Below are 20265 nucleotides of genomic sequence, written 5' to 3' on the forward strand. Positions count from 1 at the left end.
TCAATTGGCAATTTGATTTAAATAGTGCTATTGAGTTAAAAAGTTCTCCCAAAGTGTTCTACAGACCCCATGAACTATAGCTTGCCAGGCTCCTCTGTTCATGGGATTTTCCAGGCAAAAATACTGGAGTGGGTTACCATATCCTTCTCTAGGGGATCTTCCCAACTCAGGGGTTGAACCTCCATCTCCTGCTTTGGCAGGTGGATTCTTTACCACTGAGCCACCAGGGAAGCCTGCTAAGCAAACCTTACATTGTTTTCATTTTCTATTTGAATTTTAATTTTTCTTTGTAGAAGGAAACTTGAAAACTGAAACAATAAAAAACTTTTAGAATTCAGAACACAATGGTCCCTATGAAGAAGTGAGACAGTCTTTCTAACAATGCAAGAGAATTTCAAAGACTGAAATATGTCCTGTGAAAACCAGGAATTGTACAAACACACACACACACATCCAGCGATGCCGTATCTTATTCTCTACTTTAGGTGGTCTCTGCTTAGATAGGAAACATGCTGAGGGTTTAGTTTAATATAGAACTTAGAACATGCAGCGCTGGAACTGACCAATTATATTATTTTAGGCAAAGAAGCCAAAAACTAGGATTTTAAAAGCTGTAATGATCAGACAGAAGTACTTTGAAACTTTTACAGTACCTATTAAGAGATTAGAATTCTTCCCTTTGAATCCACTGGAAAAAAAAGAAATCTATACCATATTGTGATTAAAAAATGAGCTGAGAGAGTCTACAGATTCAAGGAAGCAAGTGCAGTACAGGTTATGTGAAGGGTGGACCCTAATAAAGAGTGTAATTTTTAATAATTAGGCAAAAAGATCAGCTCTACACAGGACAAGCCCATCTATGTCAGCCTCTGGCAGCTACAAATGCATGCCAAAAAGAAACAAGAAAAGCAGGAGACAAAACCAGGATCAACGTGTATTCTGGAGGACTAACCACAGGAGAAAGTAGTAGAAATGGTGGCAGAGGGACAGAAAAGCTCACAGACAGACTGGCTTTTTCTTTTTCTGCTTGTCCTTATCCTTGGCTTCTCTCTCCCGCTTGGCAAGTCTCCTCTTAAATTCTTCTGGCATTTTCTCATAACAATGTTTGCAGACTGGCTTTAGATCAATCTCAACAAACTTATCCCTTTGTGTAGGACAGAGAAGGAACAAAAGAAAAGAGGGAATGATTAAAGGAGGAACCTTTCTTTGAGACGGCCTGGACAGAAAGAAGCAAGAAGCATCAGGTCCTACTTTTCCAACACTGAATGCTCTCCACAATGTCCCCCGCGGGTCCCACCCAAGGGCTCGCAGGCCCAGTGCACACTTACTTGAGTGTCAGCTTGGCGCTGCAAGTGGAACAGGCAAAGCAGTGCACACACCAGGCCTTGTTGAGGGCGGAGACCACTGGGGAGAGAGGGGATGGTCACTCACCCACAGCTCGGCTCACCACCAACCCCTTCCCCAGGCCAGTTCTCTAGGGCTTTCCTCACAAAAGAACCACACACAGCACTAAGCATCTCAGTGCCATTAACTGATGCTCACGGAATCAGTTGAAGTTACTCACTAATTTATCTATCACACTGTGAGAACACACAGTCCCAGCTCTGCATCTGTCTCCCACAACTGCAGGCCTCACCTCAGGGAAGGCCATCACTGCCTTTCAACCTGTACTGATGGTTAATGTTTCGAGGCATCTGAACAGCAGATGCCAAGTCTCCCCATCAGAGCGCCCACTCCCCAGCCGCGAAGGTGCGGCCCAACTCTCATGGTACCGCTACCTGCCTCCTGCCACCTGCCCAGCAATGTAGTCTGAACTAGGTAAATAACTGAAACAGGAGCCAGGTGCTAACCCACCAGCCGGGGTGAGTCTGCCTTCCAAGCTGACACTAAGCTCCTCTGCCCGCTTCTCTCTCCTGGCAACTGCCTCCCGCAGACGGAGGTGAGATTTATTTCCACCGGCACTAAAGATCACTTTCCTGAAGCCACCCCTTCACAAAGGGCACTTGGGCAGTGTTTCAGAAAGTATTTCCCAAATTCGGCTCTCTGCCCAGAGGCATGAAGCAGGCTGGAAACAGCAGTGTTTACAACTTCACCAGGAAGCTTCTGGCAGAATCTGCTAATGACTGCTGGCAAACAGCTGCTTCCTTTCCATGCTAGTCAATCAGGCCCCCTCACATGGGACCAGGGGGCAGGTTCTGGAAAGGTCTAGAGACAACCACCAGGTGTTCACGTCTGCAGGGTTCAGGGGACCCTCCCCAAGTGCTCCTAATGAACACACCCCGCAGCTTCCACGGAAAGTAATTCCAGGGATGGGAGGGAGAAGCAAGACTCGGGGTCAGTCGTTTCTATGGTAACGACCTTGCAGCACTGGCCTAAAGTGTCATCAAAAATGAGCAACAAGTTTGATTCTTAGGAGTCAGCATTTCACGGCTAGAGATCACTTGGGGAATACGCCAAAGAAAGAGGAAAAGTAACCAATGACCATCACAACATTTTCCAATTTTCACATGACCTAGGGGTTTTGTGTCCAAAGGTGCCCTACAGGTGCTCACCATCGCCTTCTATAACACGGTTGCAGTGGAAACAAACATCACCAAATAGCTGGAAACGGGAAAAGACAAAAAAAAAGTGGTAAAATTAAAGATATGTTACAACTAAGTATCAGAACACCAAACATTTAATATAATTTCAGTTCTTCGTAAAACTTAAATACCCTACAGCATGTTTCTAGCTTCCATATACATGCATTAACATACAATATTTTTCTTTCTGACTTACTTTACTCTGTATAATAGGCTCTAGCTTTATCCACCTCAGTAGGACTGACGCAAATGAGTTCTTTTTTTATAGCTGAGTAATATTCCATTGAATTGACAGAATAGTGTGGAAACATATACATTACCATATGTAAAAAAGATAACAAGAGGCAATTTTCTGTGTGACACAGGGAGCTCAACCGAGTGCTCTGTGACCACCTAGAGGAGTCGGAAGCATGGGAGATGGGAAGGGATTTCAGGAAGGAGGGGATATATGTATACCTGTGGCTGATTTACATTGATGTGTGGCAGATGCCAACACAATATTGTAAAACAATTATCCTTCAATTAAAAAAAAAAATAGCCTGGCTATACCTAAACTCAGAATTTGCTGTTACTAGAGATGATCAGTAAATGTTCACTGACTAGTTTTTACTTACTACAATGAAAACAATTTACTATTCATCTTGATGGAAAACAAAACACGGCTCTGGAGATTTCAGGACGGTAAAGGAGCATGAGAACCCCGGACTGGGCCCCGCACTGGAGTGGAAAACAGGCCAGAAGGACATTACTCGGTAAAGTGACAAAACTGGAATGGACAGAGTAATCAATGATAACAGTGGTTATACAAGTGAGTCCCATATTCTTGGGAAGTACACGCTGAAGCATTAGGGGTAAAGGACCACAGGGAATTTATCATCAAATGCTTTAGAAAAGAATCGGCACGCTTTTGTACGTATACATTGACTCGCATACAATGAGACGAGCATTTATGTGTGTGTCAGAGAAGGCAGGAAGGACACACACGTGATGAAGCAGGTACTGAATCTGAGTACAAAATGTAGGTATTTTCTTTGTATTTATTATTTTACCACTTTTCTCTGAGTATGAAGTGATTTTACAAATAAAAAGTTAAAAAGCCACGTGTATAGCCCAGTGTACATTTCCCCAGAGCTCTCTCTGCACGTAACTGTGGAGAAGCTCAAGTTCACCTAAGTGTGTGTCACATCCAAAGAGCCCATCTCTACCTGGTTGTAGTGGGTTTCACAGTATGCCAGGCCCTTCCTCTCATAATGGCGATGTCCAAGGAATGGCTTCTCACACTTAGCACAAACAAAATGCTGAAAGAAATGGCATTAGGTCATATTTGCATCAGCATGTTTTATTTATGTAGTGAAGCAAAGCCCCAGAGCTAAAGAGAAGATCCATGAAAGCCTAGGTGCTGGTGTCATCTGGGTCACAAGCGACCCTGAAGTGACCAGGGTCATCCCAGCCTTCATCCAGCATCTGGAGGCTCTCTCAACAGCAGAATGAGAAAAGAGAGGATATGTGGATGCCTCTCTGGGTTGGACCAGGAACCAAGAGGTCTCCCCGCACCGTCACAGGCTGATCACAGCACGGTGCCGTCTACGTTCTTAGTTTTCCACAAAGTTTACAGTCACCAAGTGCCCCCACTCACCCCTCAGCATCCCCCAGCCTTGCTGGCACCCCTGAGCCTTGGGTGTGTGAGGGCCCGTTCACCCTGCCATGGGCACTCACCTCCACGTGCCACTGCTTGCCCATGGCATTCACCACACGCCCCTCGATGGGCCGGCGGCAGGCACCGCAGATGGGCACCCCCATCTTGTCGTGGCATGGCAGGCAGTACAGCTCCCCCTTGAGCTCCCGGGCATCAGCAGTCAGCTCCTTCCTGCCCGAGAGAGGAACCACTGAGTACCACCAGCAAGGGAAGAGCCGGTGGCTGGTGCGGCTGACGCCCTGAGATAAGGCATCTGAATAGACCACCGCAACAACCCCATAACTGCTTGCTCCCCCGAGAGGTGGTCACAGTGATTGAACAGCTTCAGCAGGCTTCATATTCGTGTCAACATAAACATCACCCAATGACAACCAGTCAGACATTACCCCCAAGTGGCCCCTTGTCTCTGCTGTTGCTTTTATTATAGAGTCCCTCCTTGTTTTCCTTAAGAAGCTGGGGGAGAGGGATGCAGGCCCAGGGACAGACCTGCTAATGCTACCTTCCTAAAATAACAAGAGTGTGGAGACCAGTTCCACTTCCTGACACTCACCAACAAGCTGCTAAAAACAGCTGTAGGTTTGTAGAAAACATGCAGACCAAACGCCCAGACCGCTCCCCTGACAAATGCTTGAGTTCACTACTGTCTTCAGTCTCCTAAGTTAATAAACTGAGGTGGCCCCCAAACAAGATGGATTTCATCTGTTTTTAAAAGGTTCTTTAGGAGAAGTTCTTATGGAGAATGAACAGAGGGAGGACAGGCAAGAAAACCAGACCAAGCCGGAACTGAATCCCCCAAATAAGCTGTCTGTCAGCTTTCACTGCAGCTCTCTACTCCCCGTGGTAACAGCCAGGACAGTCATGCCGACTATGGTCAAGTACCTTTTCCATTAAATTCTTATACTACACAGCAGACTGTGAAACACATAGCCTAACAACATATCCTGAGCTTCTGAAGAAAAAACAGATGTAAATAGAGAGCCAAAGTAAATAGATGTAGTTTAAACACTAATGGTTACAACTGTGATAGTTATACCCATTTGGATACAAAGATAAGACCATTTAAAGTTTTTTTCTTTGCATGGGAGAGGGGACCCTGTATTAAAAACAATGTGATGAAAAACAGCTGTGGGGATCACTGGGGATATTTTAATATGAGCTGATTATTTAAATGTATTAGGGCTTTCCAGGTGGCACAGTGGTAAAGAATCCACCTGCCAATGCAGGAGACACAGGTTTGATCCCTGGGTCGGGAAGATCCCCCTGGAGGAGGGCACGGCAACCCACTCCAGGATTCTTGCCTGGGAAATCCCATGGACAGAGGAGCCTGGTGGACTACAGTCTGTCGTGTCTCAAGAGTCAGACATGACTGAGTGACTAAGTACACACATTTAAAGGTACATGTTTATGCACACTTGTACACACACACACATGGCAACATGTTACCCAGTGAGACTTCATGAAGGGTCTGGGGTTCTCTGTGTATGAGTCTCTTGACTCTCCTATAGGTTTTAATATTTTCCGGATTAAAAGCTGAAAAAAGCCAGTTTGGGTGCCGGAGTAACAGTAATACCCAGGTCAGTGTGTTCACTTATTTCCACTGTCTGTACAGTAAGCAAGAGAACGCGGGCCTACCCGCAGTTGGCGCAGTTGAAGTGGTCTGGATGGTAGGGGTCGTTCTTGAATATCAATGGCTGCTCGTCGATGATGGCGTGGCACTTCTGGCAGATGTATTTGCCGAGGCCCCGGGCTTTCTCCCGGTTATGACAGGGGCGACACAGGTGCCTAAACAGAGCCACAGAAGCTGACATTTAAAATCCAACGTTCTTCTAATAATTAAAAAAAAAAAAAGAAAAGCTTCCCATATCTATGCAAAGAAATTCAAGAGAGCGTTTCTTAAACATCACTGCTGTGTTTCAAGGGCAGAACCAAGCCCCACTTTCCACAGGAAGCTACTTACTCCCACTCAGATGATCAGGTAGCACTTAAAAGATCCCCCTAGCAGCCATACCAGATGCAGGACAATGCCAGGGCGTCCCCCACAGGCCCGGCCACGCCACAGTGCATGTGCATGACCTGGAAGCACAGGTGACCCTGTGGCACCACCCTGCCCACCCACCCACCTGCCCTGAGGGGACCAGTGCCCTGCTCGTACCTCCCGGCGTTCTTGACGAAACCGATGTCGGCCAAGACCTCCTGGCACAGGTCGCAGCGGAAGCACTCGGGGTGCCAGCTGTTGTTCATGGCTTTGATCACCCGGCCAATGATGAATTCACCTGCAGGAGGGACACTCAGGCCGCAGCTCGGCCTCCCTGCCCACAGCCCTGGGAAACCATTCTCCCTGTGCTAGGACCCCACAGGAGGTGCTGTGTTAGAAAAACGCCTCCATGTCCCCTGAGCCCTTGTGTTTGGCCCTGCAGCCACATTCTCGGTCCATCTTCTCATCTCTGGGTCTGCTCTCCTTTTCTAAACAAGGTGTGGGCTCTCCCTCTCCAAGGCCTGTGGTTATATGAGGTCATGGGCACAGAAAGCAGAAATCCACAGCCTGCTTTCTTGTAACGCAGACTTAACTTCTTCCTGCATCCAGGCTTCTCAGCATCTACTCGCTAATCCCACGTTCTCCGGCTGTGTGACCGGCAGGCCACCCCTGTGCCTCTCAAGGTCCCCGCTGCCCCCCACCAACTGCATTGACAAAAGGGAACTGCATGGAAGCCCAGCAGGTCCTGGGGTCAGTCACCCCTTGGGCCATGAGAACCGGAGCTCTCGGGCTGGGACTCTTCCAAGTGGTTAACCTCGATGACGGGGAGTGCGGCTGACAAGCACCTGACGACTCTCCCTCCTACGCAGCTCGTGGGAGGAAGTCCTGCAGAAGGAAACTTACTTTTCACGGCAGGTTGGGCACCAACACTTACCACACTGATGACAGCAAGGAGCAAAGAGCATCTGGAAGTCATGTTCACAGTACTTCCTTCCTTCAAACTGAAACAGAAAGTACCGGCCCCCCTGAGTAGGAGACAGCCCCAGGATCCATCATCCTCCTGAGGCCTGTGAAGCAGAAGGGCACCCTCTGGCACCTTCTACATGCCTGCGTGTGGATACAGGACAGGCTCCCTGACCAGCTGAGACCAGAAGTGACTCTCTGCCTCCAGAGAGCAATGAGACCCCTGCTCACCAGGCTTCACCAGGTCTTGGCTCAAACCCCACCTGCAGGGTGGAGGAGAACCACAGACCCCTCTCCTCATGTTGAAAAAACAAATTTACAGACAGTAAATATTCTAGCCTATTTTAACTGTCAACACTTTTGTGTGATGTGCAGTGCTTAGTCATGTCCGACTCTTTGTGACCCCATGGACTGTAGCCCGCCAGGCTCCTCTGTCCATGGAATTCTCCAGGCAAGAATACTGGAATGGGTTGCTATGCCATCCTCCAGGGGATCTTCCCGACCCAGGGATTGAACCCAGGTCTCCTGCATTGCACGTGGATTCTTTACCATCTGAGCCACCAGGGAAGCCCATTACAAAGATTATTACTATACAAATGATCAAAATGTAAGTATCGGGACTTGCCTGGCCATCCAGTGGTTATGCAGAGGACATGGGTTTGATCCCTGGTCCCAGAAGATTCCACAAGTGGAGGAGCAGTCAAGCCCACGTGCCATAACTACCAAGCCCGTGTGCCTCAACTACGAAGCCTGTGTGCCTCGACTAGAGAGCCTTTGCACCAGAATCAAAGATCCCACATGATGCAGTGAAGATTCTGATGTAGCCAAGTCAATCTATCAATTGATCAATAGTTTTTAGGAAAGCATGTTACAAGTGTTAAATTGCATTTACTGTTTGATTATTCGCACGAGCAGCATATCCTACCGAGGTAAGCAGGAACCCTCTTTCCCTCACAGTGATTTCAGTCCTCCACTGATAAGGATGCCTGACACCTAGAAGACTTGGAGTTCAATGTTATCTAGTTTATCAATGTTTTCTATTTGGGGGACTGCTTGTATCCTTCTCACAGTATGGGGAAAAGAAAGTGATGGAGAGGCAACAGCAAGCCGTGGAGATAGGAGCCTGCCTCTTCTCTTTCCCTCCTTAGAATCTCTCATAAGGCCATTGCCATAATTACCCATTTCAGTAAAAATCTTAGCTCTGAAAATAGTAGGTCAGGGAAAGAAAACCATATCAGATATCAGAGACTAAACTGAGGTATAACCCTATTACGTCACTAGTCTGCTCTTGTCAAGGGCACGTAGCCTCTCTGGGCCTCAAGAAGGAGATCAGGCAGGTAGAGGGCTTTACAAGTGTGGAGACCAATGTCTCCTTGGGGCAGGCTCCCTGGACTCCCAGGACTGTTCTGCGGGCCTGGGTGCCAGGGGCCACGGCCTCCCCTGCACCAGCTTAGGGACTGGACAACCCTGCTCGGTCCCCAGAACCATGGTCCCCTGAAGGCTATCACCCTTGACAGAAAGAGAGATTCCTGTTCTGACGGTGAGGGTTTCTGTAGTAGAGAATGTGTGTCCTGGGAACACGGTAGGAGCTGAAAAGATGTGTCTGAGCAACATGGTGTTCTGGAGTTTGTCCCGACACACCCACTGCTCTGCTCTGCAGCCCCATGACTTCTACAGGCTGGCTGCAAGCCCTGCTCCCAGGCCCCATTCCTATGGGAAAACACCGTTGGACTGACCAACAACTGACTTACTAATGACCTTTAAAAGCCACCTTTCCTTCCTCAGGAATGGCTTGTAAAACAGGAAAAGTTTAAAATCTGCAGGAGGAGAAACCAAACAGTAGCCGCCTCTGGGTGTCACATAACTGTGTACACATATCACCATATAGAGACATGCGTGCAGACACACAAGGAGGTGATCACACAGGCACTCACTCACACATAGACACAAGCACAGCCACACACATACACAGCCACACACACAGACCACACAGACACACACCACACACACAGATATACACAGACACATACAGACACAGATATATACATAGACACACACAGAACATACAGACAGACAGACACACACACACACACATACACTGTTGTCCTCACTCCCAGGTTGAGGCCGTCCCTAGACCAGCCCCAAAGCAGACATGAGGGGGCACTTCAGGCCAGTCAGCATGAACACACTTGCGCCCAACACCCATGGTAACAACCATAGGATCAGGAAGAATAGGTGTTTGGGAAAGAAGAGGAGACACTGAGAAGAACAGGATAAGAAGGGGTGCCCCCACCTCACAAATAAGAGCCCCTTTAGGACACAGGTGCTGGGGGGCATCCACAGGGCTGACCACCACCCAGCATCACTGCCCAGCCCCCACCAACACAGCATCACTGCCCCGCCCCTGCAGCTCACCCGCACCCACCTCATAGAAGAGGCCCTCCGGGAACTGCTGGAAGCACTGGGCACACACGAAGCACTGCTCGTGGTAGAGCTCGCCATTGCTGTTGACAATCTTCTCAGCGGGTGCAAAGCCACCCCGGCAGCGCTCGCAGCTGGCGTTGGCCAGGGCATTGGCCATGTTGCTGCAACAGACAGGGGATATGGGTCACAGATGGCAGCTCTTCCTGACAGCTTGGTCTGGGGTCACAACAACCGTGTCTTGTCCATAAAGCTGGCTTCCCGCCTGCGACCCAAGGTCTCAAGCCCACTTTCTCACGTGGCATCTGGGTGCAGACCCTCTGGTTCACTAACATCCTGCATCCTCCTGCCAACAGCCCAGAGGGCACCCTACCCCCTGCCCAGCCCGTGAGGAGCCAGGGCTGCAGGGGAGCCTCATGAGCCACCTCAAAGGATTGAACTGAGGGCCTGACGTTGGCTTCACTGAACTCCCCCCAAACATGGTCTGGACACGCTGAAGGCACAGCCCAGATACAGGCCCCGAATGCTGAGGCCCTGCCAAAGCAGCTTCAGTCCTACAGGGGGACAAATGCCAAACACGGACACTTGGAGACGGATCCGAACACGGTCATTGGGAGATGGATCTGAAAGCCACAGAATTTCCCATCCTGAGACCATTTTATAGCCAGTGATGTGCAGGTCCAGAGACTGACAAGCCCAGCCTCACACAGCTGTCTGGTTCAGGGGAGACTCAGGCCCAGAATCCCAGTTCCCCCGCCCAGGAGCCACAATGGGATGATGGTATCATGCTCGACAGGACCTGAGAGACCTGTCAGGAAAGAGGAACCATGACAAGACCCCAGCTGACGAGCTACCAGCCAGGGCTCCCCTGGACTCCGAACACTTGGGTGCATTCAGTAAAGGGAAAGCACCTGACCGAACCCCCGATCAGATCTCTCCAGACTGTGGGCTCCGGTGAAGGACTGTTGGGTCTCTGGATGGCCCCCAGGGGGAAGGCCCTGGCAGAGCTGGTGCTGGCCCTGCAGCTTCATGATTTGTGGGTTTATTTTCAGATGCCCAGACGCCCACTCAGAGCATGTGCTCCGCTGTGTGTCGGGTCCCAGGGGCAGCGTCTGCGCCCCCAGACACCCACTCAGCCCTGCTTGGGCAGTCACTGCCAACCTCTGCAGCCTGCCCAGCCCCCAAGGAGGAGGAGGAGTTCCCCCCACCCTTGGAGGACCTCTGCCTTGTCCCCATCACAGCCCATATCTCACTGCTTCCTCAGCAAGGTCTGCACAGAGCACACCTCACCCCCACTCCCACGGAAGACGACCCCGCCCTCTCCTGGCAACGGTCTCACAGAGCAATATCCTGCTTTGTCGACTTCACACCCCATGCAGAAGTCCATGTCCACGACCCCACACCAACAAAACTCGATTAAAGCGTTGCCAGGAAAGGAAGGGAGGGACGTGGCCTTGACACTTGGCAAACTTGACCTAAGTCTTCTACTGAATCGAACTTTCTATTTGTTGTTGAAAAAGTACTGGGGGTCAGGGAGAGAAGCCATCGCTCCCTTGTCACCCGGCTCTGCTGCGAGCCGGACAAACGAGGGCAGTTTGGTTCTGGTCCCCTTCTCCCAACAGGGACCAAAATCCACAGGTGCTCCTCGACAACGTGCGGTGGCCCACAGCCGCCCCCACAGGCCCAGTGCTGCTCCGAGAGTTGAATAAGAAAAAGCCTATAAAACCACTTTGGAAACCAAAAAGAGCTACTCAAACATCAAGCACTGTTACTAATTTAAAATTCTCTCAAAAGAGTCACTGAATTCTCAGTGATTTTAGCAGAATTCCAAGAGAGCTACAGGAGAAACCCTGGAGTGCCCCGAATACTGATTTCCCAGATCGGTGACATTCTCCAGAAGGAAAGGCCCCCCTTCCCCACATCTCTACAGGGGCCACAATTTCTTTATAAACTTCATTCAAAACAACATCTTCCAGAAGGATGAAGGCAGGTGGCATGGCTTTACTGAGACACACAATTTGCAAAAATGTTAACACAATGCCACTCTTTCTACCAGGGTTTTGTCATTTTGGAAACATATTTCATATAAAATTAATATTAATATTATTAATGTGTAATGAGCATGTTGTTATTTTACATGAACTAATCACAAGTACTTAAAATTTTTCTCAGTTTTATTTTCTAATACAGTAAATACTGATAAAACAAGAGGTATTTGGAGACCTCAATATTTTTAAAGACAAGAGGTATTTGGAGACCTCAATATTTTTTAAGACTATGAATGGGTCCCCATATCAAATTGTTTATCACTGACCCATTTATGCTCATTACACTACAGACCATTTACACTCAAGTTCAAATACTCACAGATTAGAATGTAGTTAGAAAACAGGCAGAGACATTATAAAAGCAAGTTTTCCCCCCACACACAGGAAAAGTAAATTAGTCTTAGAGATAAAGTTCGGTGTTTTTGAAGAACTGTTCATTTTAACAACTAGCAAGAAAACAAAGCAAAGAGAACACTAGCGGAAACTTTGAGGAAAGAAGCCCTAACAAACCAATAATCTCACCAACCTACTCAACTGCTTACCTTGCTCTTCCTCCCTGACCCGCTGGCACTGTATGTATATATATATTTTTAATGGGCTGTTTTTGAGCAGTTTCAGGTTTACAACAAAATTCAGTGGAAGATGCAGAGTTCCTGTACAGCCCTGACCCTCGCTCGGGGCACAGCCCCCCGCGGTCAATACCCCCAGATGGTAAAGTGAGGCCCACACTGAACACTGACCTATTCAGTCTTCTCACAGTGACTGACACGGTTACTGCAGATGATAGAAGCTACTTGTAAAAGTCAGGGTAAGCTGCCGTCGGATTAGTTACAATTAACAGGCTAATGTTTCAGAGAGGATTTCCATGGTGGGAAATGTACGCCTGGGGAGCATGAAAGCCTTGGTGGTGGTTTGGTCACAACTGTCTCAGCCTATCCGCCTCCACAGATCCGCCTCCACAAAAGAAAACCTGACATCACCGAGCCTTCTGTTATTCTAGTGCCTTGTTTATCGAAGTGTGTGAAACGTATATTCTAGCATTAAAGTGCAGGAATGTGAGCCCCCAAAGCACTTCGAGTTCACCAAGCATTCTGGTTACAGTGTAACTGTATTGGTCCCATTGGTCTTAGAGCTTGTCAGAAGCTTGCTATCTCAGGTAAAGAGAAGCGGGATATCTATTGCAAAAGCACAGGGAGTGGATGGAGGAAGCAGAGACTCAGGCCAGGTAAACTCCCCTCCCTGCTAAGCACCCCGGGAGATGGAGATGGAGATGCAGTGATTCCACTCCAGCTCCCAGGACGAGTCAGCAGGGCCCGCCTCCTGCCTGTAGGCAGCACCTTCCTTCTCTCCTTCCTTCTTTTCTGCACTTCGTCCTGGGCATCCTCGCCCCCCACCTCCAGTCCTGGCAGGAGACCCGCTGAAGGTGCAGGTCAAACCCCAAGGCAGTGAACTCCAGCCCCAGGAGGGGGCCCGGGAGGGGGCCACTCACAATTTGGCGTAAAAGTCACAGAACTCCTTGTAGACCCTGACATCGCTGTGCCGGCGCTGCAGCCTGGACTCGGCCCTCTCGTCCTGGCTGCTGAGACCCTGGTGCTCCCCATTACGGGCCGCCGGGGGGACCTCCTGGTCCTCCGGGATGACGGCTGGGCGCGGGCCCCGGAGTGCCATGGTGGGAGCGGCAGGACTGAGGGACAGGGGATGGAGGGACGCAGGACACCCAGGCGGCTCCCCTGGTCACTCCCCCGCACTCCCCTCCCGGTTCCCACACGTCAGCTGCTCCAGGGTCATGCAGCCCTTCCGGTCCTGAGCTTGCTCCTGAGCTTGCCGTGGGTCTGGAAGCTGCAGGGCCCTCCCCTGACAAAGGACCGGCTGTGTGGCCGCCCTCCAGGGGAAGTAACAGCTGGTGGGGGCGCTGGCAGGAACCCGCTCCCTCCTCGGCTCTGGGCAGTGACAGCTCAGTCCCAGGCTCCCGAAGGGGCGCCAGGGAGAGAGGCCGTGTCCAGTTACAACTCCTCCTGTTTGGCCCCAGTCAGCCTGTAAGAGCCTGTAACTCAGCCGCCAGTCCTCCTGGGTCTGCATCTCGGGTAAAGGACAAGGGATGCTCTGCACCTGGCTGTGCTCCTTCCACAGGGTCGCCCGCAGCGCTCACCGTCAGCCCTGCAGCGGTGGGGATCTGGAGCCTGGGGAGTAGATGGGGGAGGGGGCAGCCTGTCCAGTCCCACCTCTCAGCCCCTAGAGCCTTCAACACAGCCTGAGGGCATCTCCTGGGCAGCAGGGGGCCACTGTTCTTTTGGGGGTCTCAGCTTCTTACAAAGTAATTGCCTGTGTTAGTTACTTCCTAACAGTATGTACTGTCACATCAGAACATTAGGAATTCCTACTGCGTGCTTGTAGCGTTTCTGCAGACCTAGCAGGTATATAAGAGGTGCCCGACCCACTCAGCACAGGGAGCCTGCGTGTGGCCGGGAGCCACGCGTGTTCCCTGCAAGATTCACGCAGGTAACAGTGTGTTGCTCCCCAGGGTCCAGAAGCTGAGGGTGGAAGGGCAACCACGTGGCACCGACCGGTGGGGGCTGCACGGGCCGCCTAGCTGGTCCCTCACATCCCCACCCAGCCACACAGATTGGACATGAGTTATTCCTCCAAGAGGACAAGGGGTAATTTGAGGCCAAATCAACACCATTGCTCAATTTTTATATCCAGGCCTTTTGTTACTTTTAAACCATTTCTGGCACTTAATAATGTCACTCTAAGAAATGCAAACAATTCTTTTAGACTGTGATTGTAACCATAAGAAAACATTTATCTGAACTCCCTTGACCGAGATCACTACAGCCTGCACAGCGCAGCAAGACAGCCTTGAAGCAAGTGGGAAGCTGTTTTAATATAAAACACCTCAAGGCCAGCTTTGAGCAGTGGGCCTGTGAGGTAGTTTCCTGGATTCTAGGATTCCCAGAGGTTCTCCAGAGGGCTTCTATTGTCTGATCAACCTCCCTCCTCATCGTGGCTGACATGGAGTCCCTCTGGCAGATCCCACAGGACAGGTCTGTGCCCCAGACGTCCCTGACATCCATCCAGACTGGAGAGGCTTGTATTTTATGAGCTCTGACCATTTTCTCATCTACTGGGCCGAGTCTCAGTCCCTTAGAGTCACTGTAACAAAACACCACTGGCCAGGTGGCTCATAAACAACGGAAATTCATGTGTCACGGTCCTGGACGCAGCAAGCCCAGGACCAAGGTGCCAGGATGGCCAGTGTGGCCGGACCAGGTGAGGACTCTGCCCCTGCCCCCTGGGTTCTGGCTGGCACCTCCTCGCTGAGCCCTCCCGTGGTGGAGGGACAGGGGCTCCACGGGTCCCATTCAAGAGACCTTCACATCTGACCTCATGGCCTCACAAGCCTCAGGGGTCAGGATCTCAACATAGCAATTTTGGGGGTGCACAAACATTCAGACCAGAGCAGGAGGATTCAGGACCCAGGCTGAGTGCACCCAACAGCCTGTTGGATGCGGAACCACACGCAGCTCATCTGCTGCTGAGCTGACCATTCCCACATCCTGCAATCCGGTGTTCAGCCTTCCCACGTGCTGCACGTCCACCAGCCCAGCCGATGACATGATTTCAGCCAGAACAAATTCTGCCCCTGATGTAACACCCTGCCCGAGATGAATAACCTGCCCCAAGGTAACAGATCAAGAATGGCGGCTATTCCTAAGAGCTCAAACAACGAGGGCCTGGACAGAAGCCTGAGCACATTTGGCAAAGTTAAAAAGCAACTTTTAATAACTGGCACTTTTAAAATTCAAATCCTCTCAAATAATTTTGGAATTATTTGAATTGAATTACATTGAATTCAACTGAATTACATGCATCATTACCAAACATTTCATCTACTTGGGTTTTTAAAGTTTTATTTGAGTATAGTTGATTTACAATGTTGTTACTTTATTCCAGACAGCAAAGTGAATCAGTTATGCATATACAGACATTCCCTATTTTCCAGATTCTTCTCCCATAAGGTAATTACACAGCACTGAGCAGAGCGCCTGGGGCTACATGGCAGGTCCTCATCTACATGGTTGGTAAACACCAAGTGGAACGTGCTGACCGACTGCCTGGGAAACGGACTCCGACATAGAAACGTGCAGGTCAATGCTCCCCCTTCTGTGGGTGCAGTCCCATGCTGATGTTACCCCAGCGCCTGGCAGGAGCTTCCAAGACCTCTGGCTCCAAGAGCCCCGTGTATTCAGCATGTGGGGACATCCTGATTAAATAACCACACGGCAGACTGACTGTGTTCACTGTTTCTCTGGGTGTGTGTGCATGTGTGCTCAGTCGTGTTAAACTCTTTGCAATCCCATGGACTGTAGCCTGCCGGCTTCTCTGTCCATGGGGCTTCCCAGGCAAGAACACTGGAGTGGGTTGCCATGCCCTCCTCAGGGGATCTTCCTGACCCAGGGATTGAACCCGGCCTCTGGCATCTCCTGCATTGGCAGGCGGGTTTTTGGTTTTTGTTTTTTGGGTTTTTTTGGGTTTTTTACCACTAGTTCACTTGGGAAGCCCTCACTGCATCTCTATTTCACTCAAATGGGAGATTCACTCTGATTTTCCTTTTCTACTAAAACAAAACAACTGTGACATGAAGTAAAGACATTGGTGCTGGCAGGTTCCTTCTCACGCCCCCGTTTCTGGCACAAACGCCCATTTCCTCCACAGGAGGACAGAGGTGAGGGTGGCCAGAGCACAGGATGCTGCTGCTCCCGTGATATTCTGCCCCTTGGTCAGAGTGCTCGCGGCTGCAGAGCAGAAGGAAGCCATGCAGCAGGAAGGGCCAGAGTGCAGAGCTCAGGTGCTCTTGTCCTCCACCAGGTGGAAGGGGGGCTGCACCCTTGTCACCTGCTGTGTAGGCCCAGCCCGGTGGGGGGAAGGGGGGAGGGAGGCATGAGAGGGGTCCTCACACGCGGGCCTGGGGATGCCACTCTGGCTCAAACAAGACTTACTTCCAAGTTTATACCTGTTTGTGGCCTATCAGGCATATATCATACACCTGCTTTAATTATTAGAGAAAAGGACACACTGACCAGAAATGAAGAGCGTCCTTGTTAAAGTAAAGGTTAAACGCTGCCCTTCCAGGACACCAGTGCTAGTCCTCAGACGATGACTCCCTCCCAGGGGCCAAGGCCACGTTGGCTCTGCACACGCTGGCCTGTTGTTTTTCAACCTTGAAGGAATGCGTCCCTGACGTGTTTAATGGTCTCTGTTCTGACAAAGAGAAAACTGTACTGAGACCCGGCTTCCCCGGAGCAGGTTCTCAGTCACCCGAGTGGCTGTCTTCTGGGTTACAGTCCACAGTTTGGCTCAGAAAGTCACAAGCTTCTCTCTATTCCTATTGTGGACTGTTTATTGATTATTTCCATCAACAGGAGCAAGAGGCACAATCTTTAACAGCAGAAAACTGGGGAATGATGGGCAGGTGGGCAGCCCCCTGGTGGGGACCCTGTGGGCTCTGGGGTGGGGGGCAGAGTGCATGGCTCTGTGGGGGGCTGGACTCCCCAACTCCAAACACATGCAGCTTATTACAGATGAGGGACAAGAGGCAGGGAAGACTCACTAAGTCTTGCCACACAGAGGCAGCCCACTGACACCTAATCTCTGCTCCTGTTCAAAACCACACACACTTGTGTTTCCACGAGTGGGGAGGGCTGCTGACAGTCGCCTTGACTGGTGATGATAAAACACTCCCAGCTCTGTGGACACTGTCCAACAGGACAGAGACATATAGGCCCTTCCTCCCCAGCTTCCGGTCTTCCAGGCCTGCCCACGCCCAGTTCCTCCTGGAAGCTCCTCTGGGTTCTGGCCTGTGCTGGCTGACCTGTGTCTGGGAGCTGTGGAATTCGCGATGCCGTAAGCCTGCTCCTCCTGCAAAGGGGCCAGCCCGCACAGACACGCCTCCCAACCAGGCCCTTAGGCTCCCCCAGCTCCCAACCAGTGGGATCAGCTCTACCCATGTGAAGTCCCAGGGGACAGGACGGGCCAGCCAGTGGGCAGATATGTCCTTGCCCCAGGTCCCCCGGGATTGGGTGACTTCATCTAAGGGTCCCACCCACGACCTCAGCCTGGCTTCATGCCCTCAGTAACGAAACCCCCTGGACTGCCATAGTGCCTGGAATCTGCAAGCGGCTTCTAGGCCCCTCCCACTGCATCCCCATAGTCACTCAGAAGGGCAGGGTTTGGTTAACCTGAAGAACATGCTCAGAATTCCTCTTATAGGCTGGGCAGGTTTTCTTTGCGTGTTTAACGTCTTTCATGGGAAAATGCACCTGGAGCAGCCCCTCCACCCTCAGGTCACTTCTCTTGTCACTCATTCTGTGACCACAAACACACAGTCTCACCTCTAAATGTCCTTTTTAAGGGATCTACTGTGACCTGAGCAAAACACACAAACTCGAGAAGGTGTTGTGTTTCAAACACAGAAGGGCAGTATTTCGAGTGAGAGTGTTGACTTCAGGGAAAGCCGAGTTACGATGAACTCTTCTGCAGAGCGTCCAGAGCACCTTCACGACCAAGGTGGCTACGACCTGTTTGCCTTCTGGCTCTCAGCTAGGTTCTTATTTTAGTTCTGACTCAGCTGGGACGGCTCCCCTATCGCTGACCTTTGGTGGAGCTGGAGGAGGAAGCCAGCTGAGTTACTCTGACCATCTGTGACCCAGCTGACTGTGAGGCCAGCCTCCTCAACGAAAAACAGTGAGACGTTCATGACAAAGGACAGAAAGGAACATTTTGCTCAAGTCAAAACAACCCTTTCAAATTTTAATCTACATGTCTCTCTGCCAGTTGTTTTCTTTTAAACACAGGACATGTTTTCCTGTACATTCTAGCACATTAAGCAACATTTGAAAATACTGGACAAGAGGAAGTGGAGGAACTGAAATATCGTGTTTTCTGATAACTTTAAAAACTTTCATTAACTCCACACTTGGCGAGGGACCTGCTTCATCTATCATGCCCGAGATGCCCCTGAGGTACTGTTGGGGCACGTGAGGGCCGAGCAGGGTATCCAGTGCCAGCTAGCGTCTCTCCATGTCCCCCTCTTCCGATCCATGCAGCCCCCCTCCTCCTACAAGGCCCCCTACCCACTGGGTGAACTAGGTTTTTGCAGGCAGGTCGCAGGCTTAGGGAGGAAGCTCTCGGCCAGTCCCCAACTTTCCTCAGTGGGCACAAGTCTGTGCTGCTAGAGGAGTGGTGGTCACGCCAAACCTAACCGAACCTGACCTGCTCTGACTGCAGGCAGGCCCGCCCACTCCTCGAGAGCACCCCTTGGGGCTCTGTTCCAAATCTGGGCACTGGGCCATGGAGATGCCACTCAGCCTGCTGCCCCTTCTTCCTGGCCCCGCCCCCAGTGGGCGTCCTGGGTGGGCAGGGCTGCTCCTCCCGGCCTCCTGCAGCCCTTCTCATCTGAGCCCTTAAGAGTCAGTGACCCATCTTTACAGTGAGCCTTCCTTATTCTGACCTCCCTGTGGATCCTCTCTCCACTGGACCCAACTCACTGCTTGAGGTTGCACTCAGACCTGGATCCAGACAAACACCTACACCTGTGTGTGATGCTGGGCAGGGAAGGGGGCACATGGTAAAATCACCAGGATCCAGGGAGCCTCCCACCTGTGTCCCCCTGAGCCCGGGGAGGGGTCCCTCTGCCCCTCCCACCCACAAACTCTCAGGAAGCTGTGGAAGGGAGGCCTGTGCAGGGGAAGCACAGGACTCAGGAGGCTGAGTGGTGCCCTGCGGTGTCTTCCACATTTATGACTTAAATGATATAAAAGGGACGTGAGTCTTCCTGACTCTGGGGCCCTAATCCTCTTGTTAACAGAGCTGATGCCAGGGTGGCATACACCTGCCTGTCCCCAGTCCACACCAAGCACAGCAAAGCACAAACCAGAACCATCTCTACTTACTGCATAAATGAGAGCAGAGATGCCACCAGAACTGTCCTGGCCCAGGACACATGACTGAGCTGGGAAAAGAGAAAGAACAAAATGACCAAGCTTTCAAAGAGCTCAGTCTACCAGGAAAGCCAATTGGAAGATGCACGCTGAGAATGGTGCCAACAAATCCCCCCTCCGGTGCCACAAACACTCCCGCCAAGCTCTCTGACCAGGAGACCCTGACTTCTAAGTGTCCAGTTTCATAGGAATCCTGCTCGGCAGCTGAGCCAGAACCCCCACCTCCATCAGATCTTCGAATCCCTCCCCCCACCTCCATCAGATTCTCTGCATCTGATTGGTTCCTCTCCCCATCCCCCAAATCCCCATCCCAGGTGATGTCCAAAGCCCTAGCTTGTCTTCAGCAGGAATCCCGTGAGGTTGGTTTGGCTCAATCCCTCCCCCACTACACCGCCCAGCCCCATCGTCCCTCTCAGTAATTCTCCATCGCTGACCAACCCCCGCGTACGCCTTGGCTGTAAACCCCTACTTTCCTTGTGAGACTCGGAGCTGACCGAACATCTCGGCCCTGCTGCAGGTTCCCCACATTCATCCCAATGGTCCTTCCAGTTCCCTGACAGTACCCACATCTGTGTGCCAC

The 20265-nt window shown here is 50.9% G+C and overlaps 1 protein-coding gene across 7 annotated transcripts in view; it reads right to left on the minus strand.

Annotated features, from left to right (window-relative positions):
* The window catches only part of LIMS1 (LIM zinc finger domain containing 1), an 82277-nt gene that overhangs the window by 3671 nt on the left and 58341 nt on the right, over positions 1-20265 (minus strand). For 4 of the 7 annotated variants that reach the window (XM_055540243.1, XM_055540244.1, XM_055540245.1 and 1 more), the window contains 9 exons: positions 9642-9801; positions 7188-7254; positions 6431-6551; positions 5911-6060; positions 4299-4449; positions 3788-3880; positions 2553-2601; positions 1329-1404; positions 1001-1144 (listed from right to left, as the gene is read on the minus strand). In XM_055540243.1, coding sequence (XP_055396218.1) covers positions 1001-1144; positions 1329-1404; positions 2553-2601; positions 3788-3880; positions 4299-4449; positions 5911-6060; positions 6431-6551; positions 7188-7254; positions 9642-9801 — 1011 coding nt within the window. Of the gene's footprint in view, positions 1-952; positions 1145-1328; positions 1405-2552; positions 2602-3787; positions 3881-4298; positions 4450-5910; positions 6061-6430; positions 6552-7187; positions 7255-9641; positions 9802-13174; positions 13643-20265 lie in introns of those variants that run through there. The other 3 variants (XM_055540240.1, XM_055540241.1, XM_055540242.1) reach the window with 3 other exon arrangements.

This window comes from Bubalus kerabau, chromosome 11 (genome assembly GCF_029407905.1).
Source record: "Bubalus kerabau isolate K-KA32 ecotype Philippines breed swamp buffalo chromosome 11, PCC_UOA_SB_1v2, whole genome shotgun sequence".
Classification (NCBI taxonomy): Eukaryota; Metazoa; Chordata; class Mammalia; order Artiodactyla; family Bovidae; genus Bubalus; species Bubalus kerabau.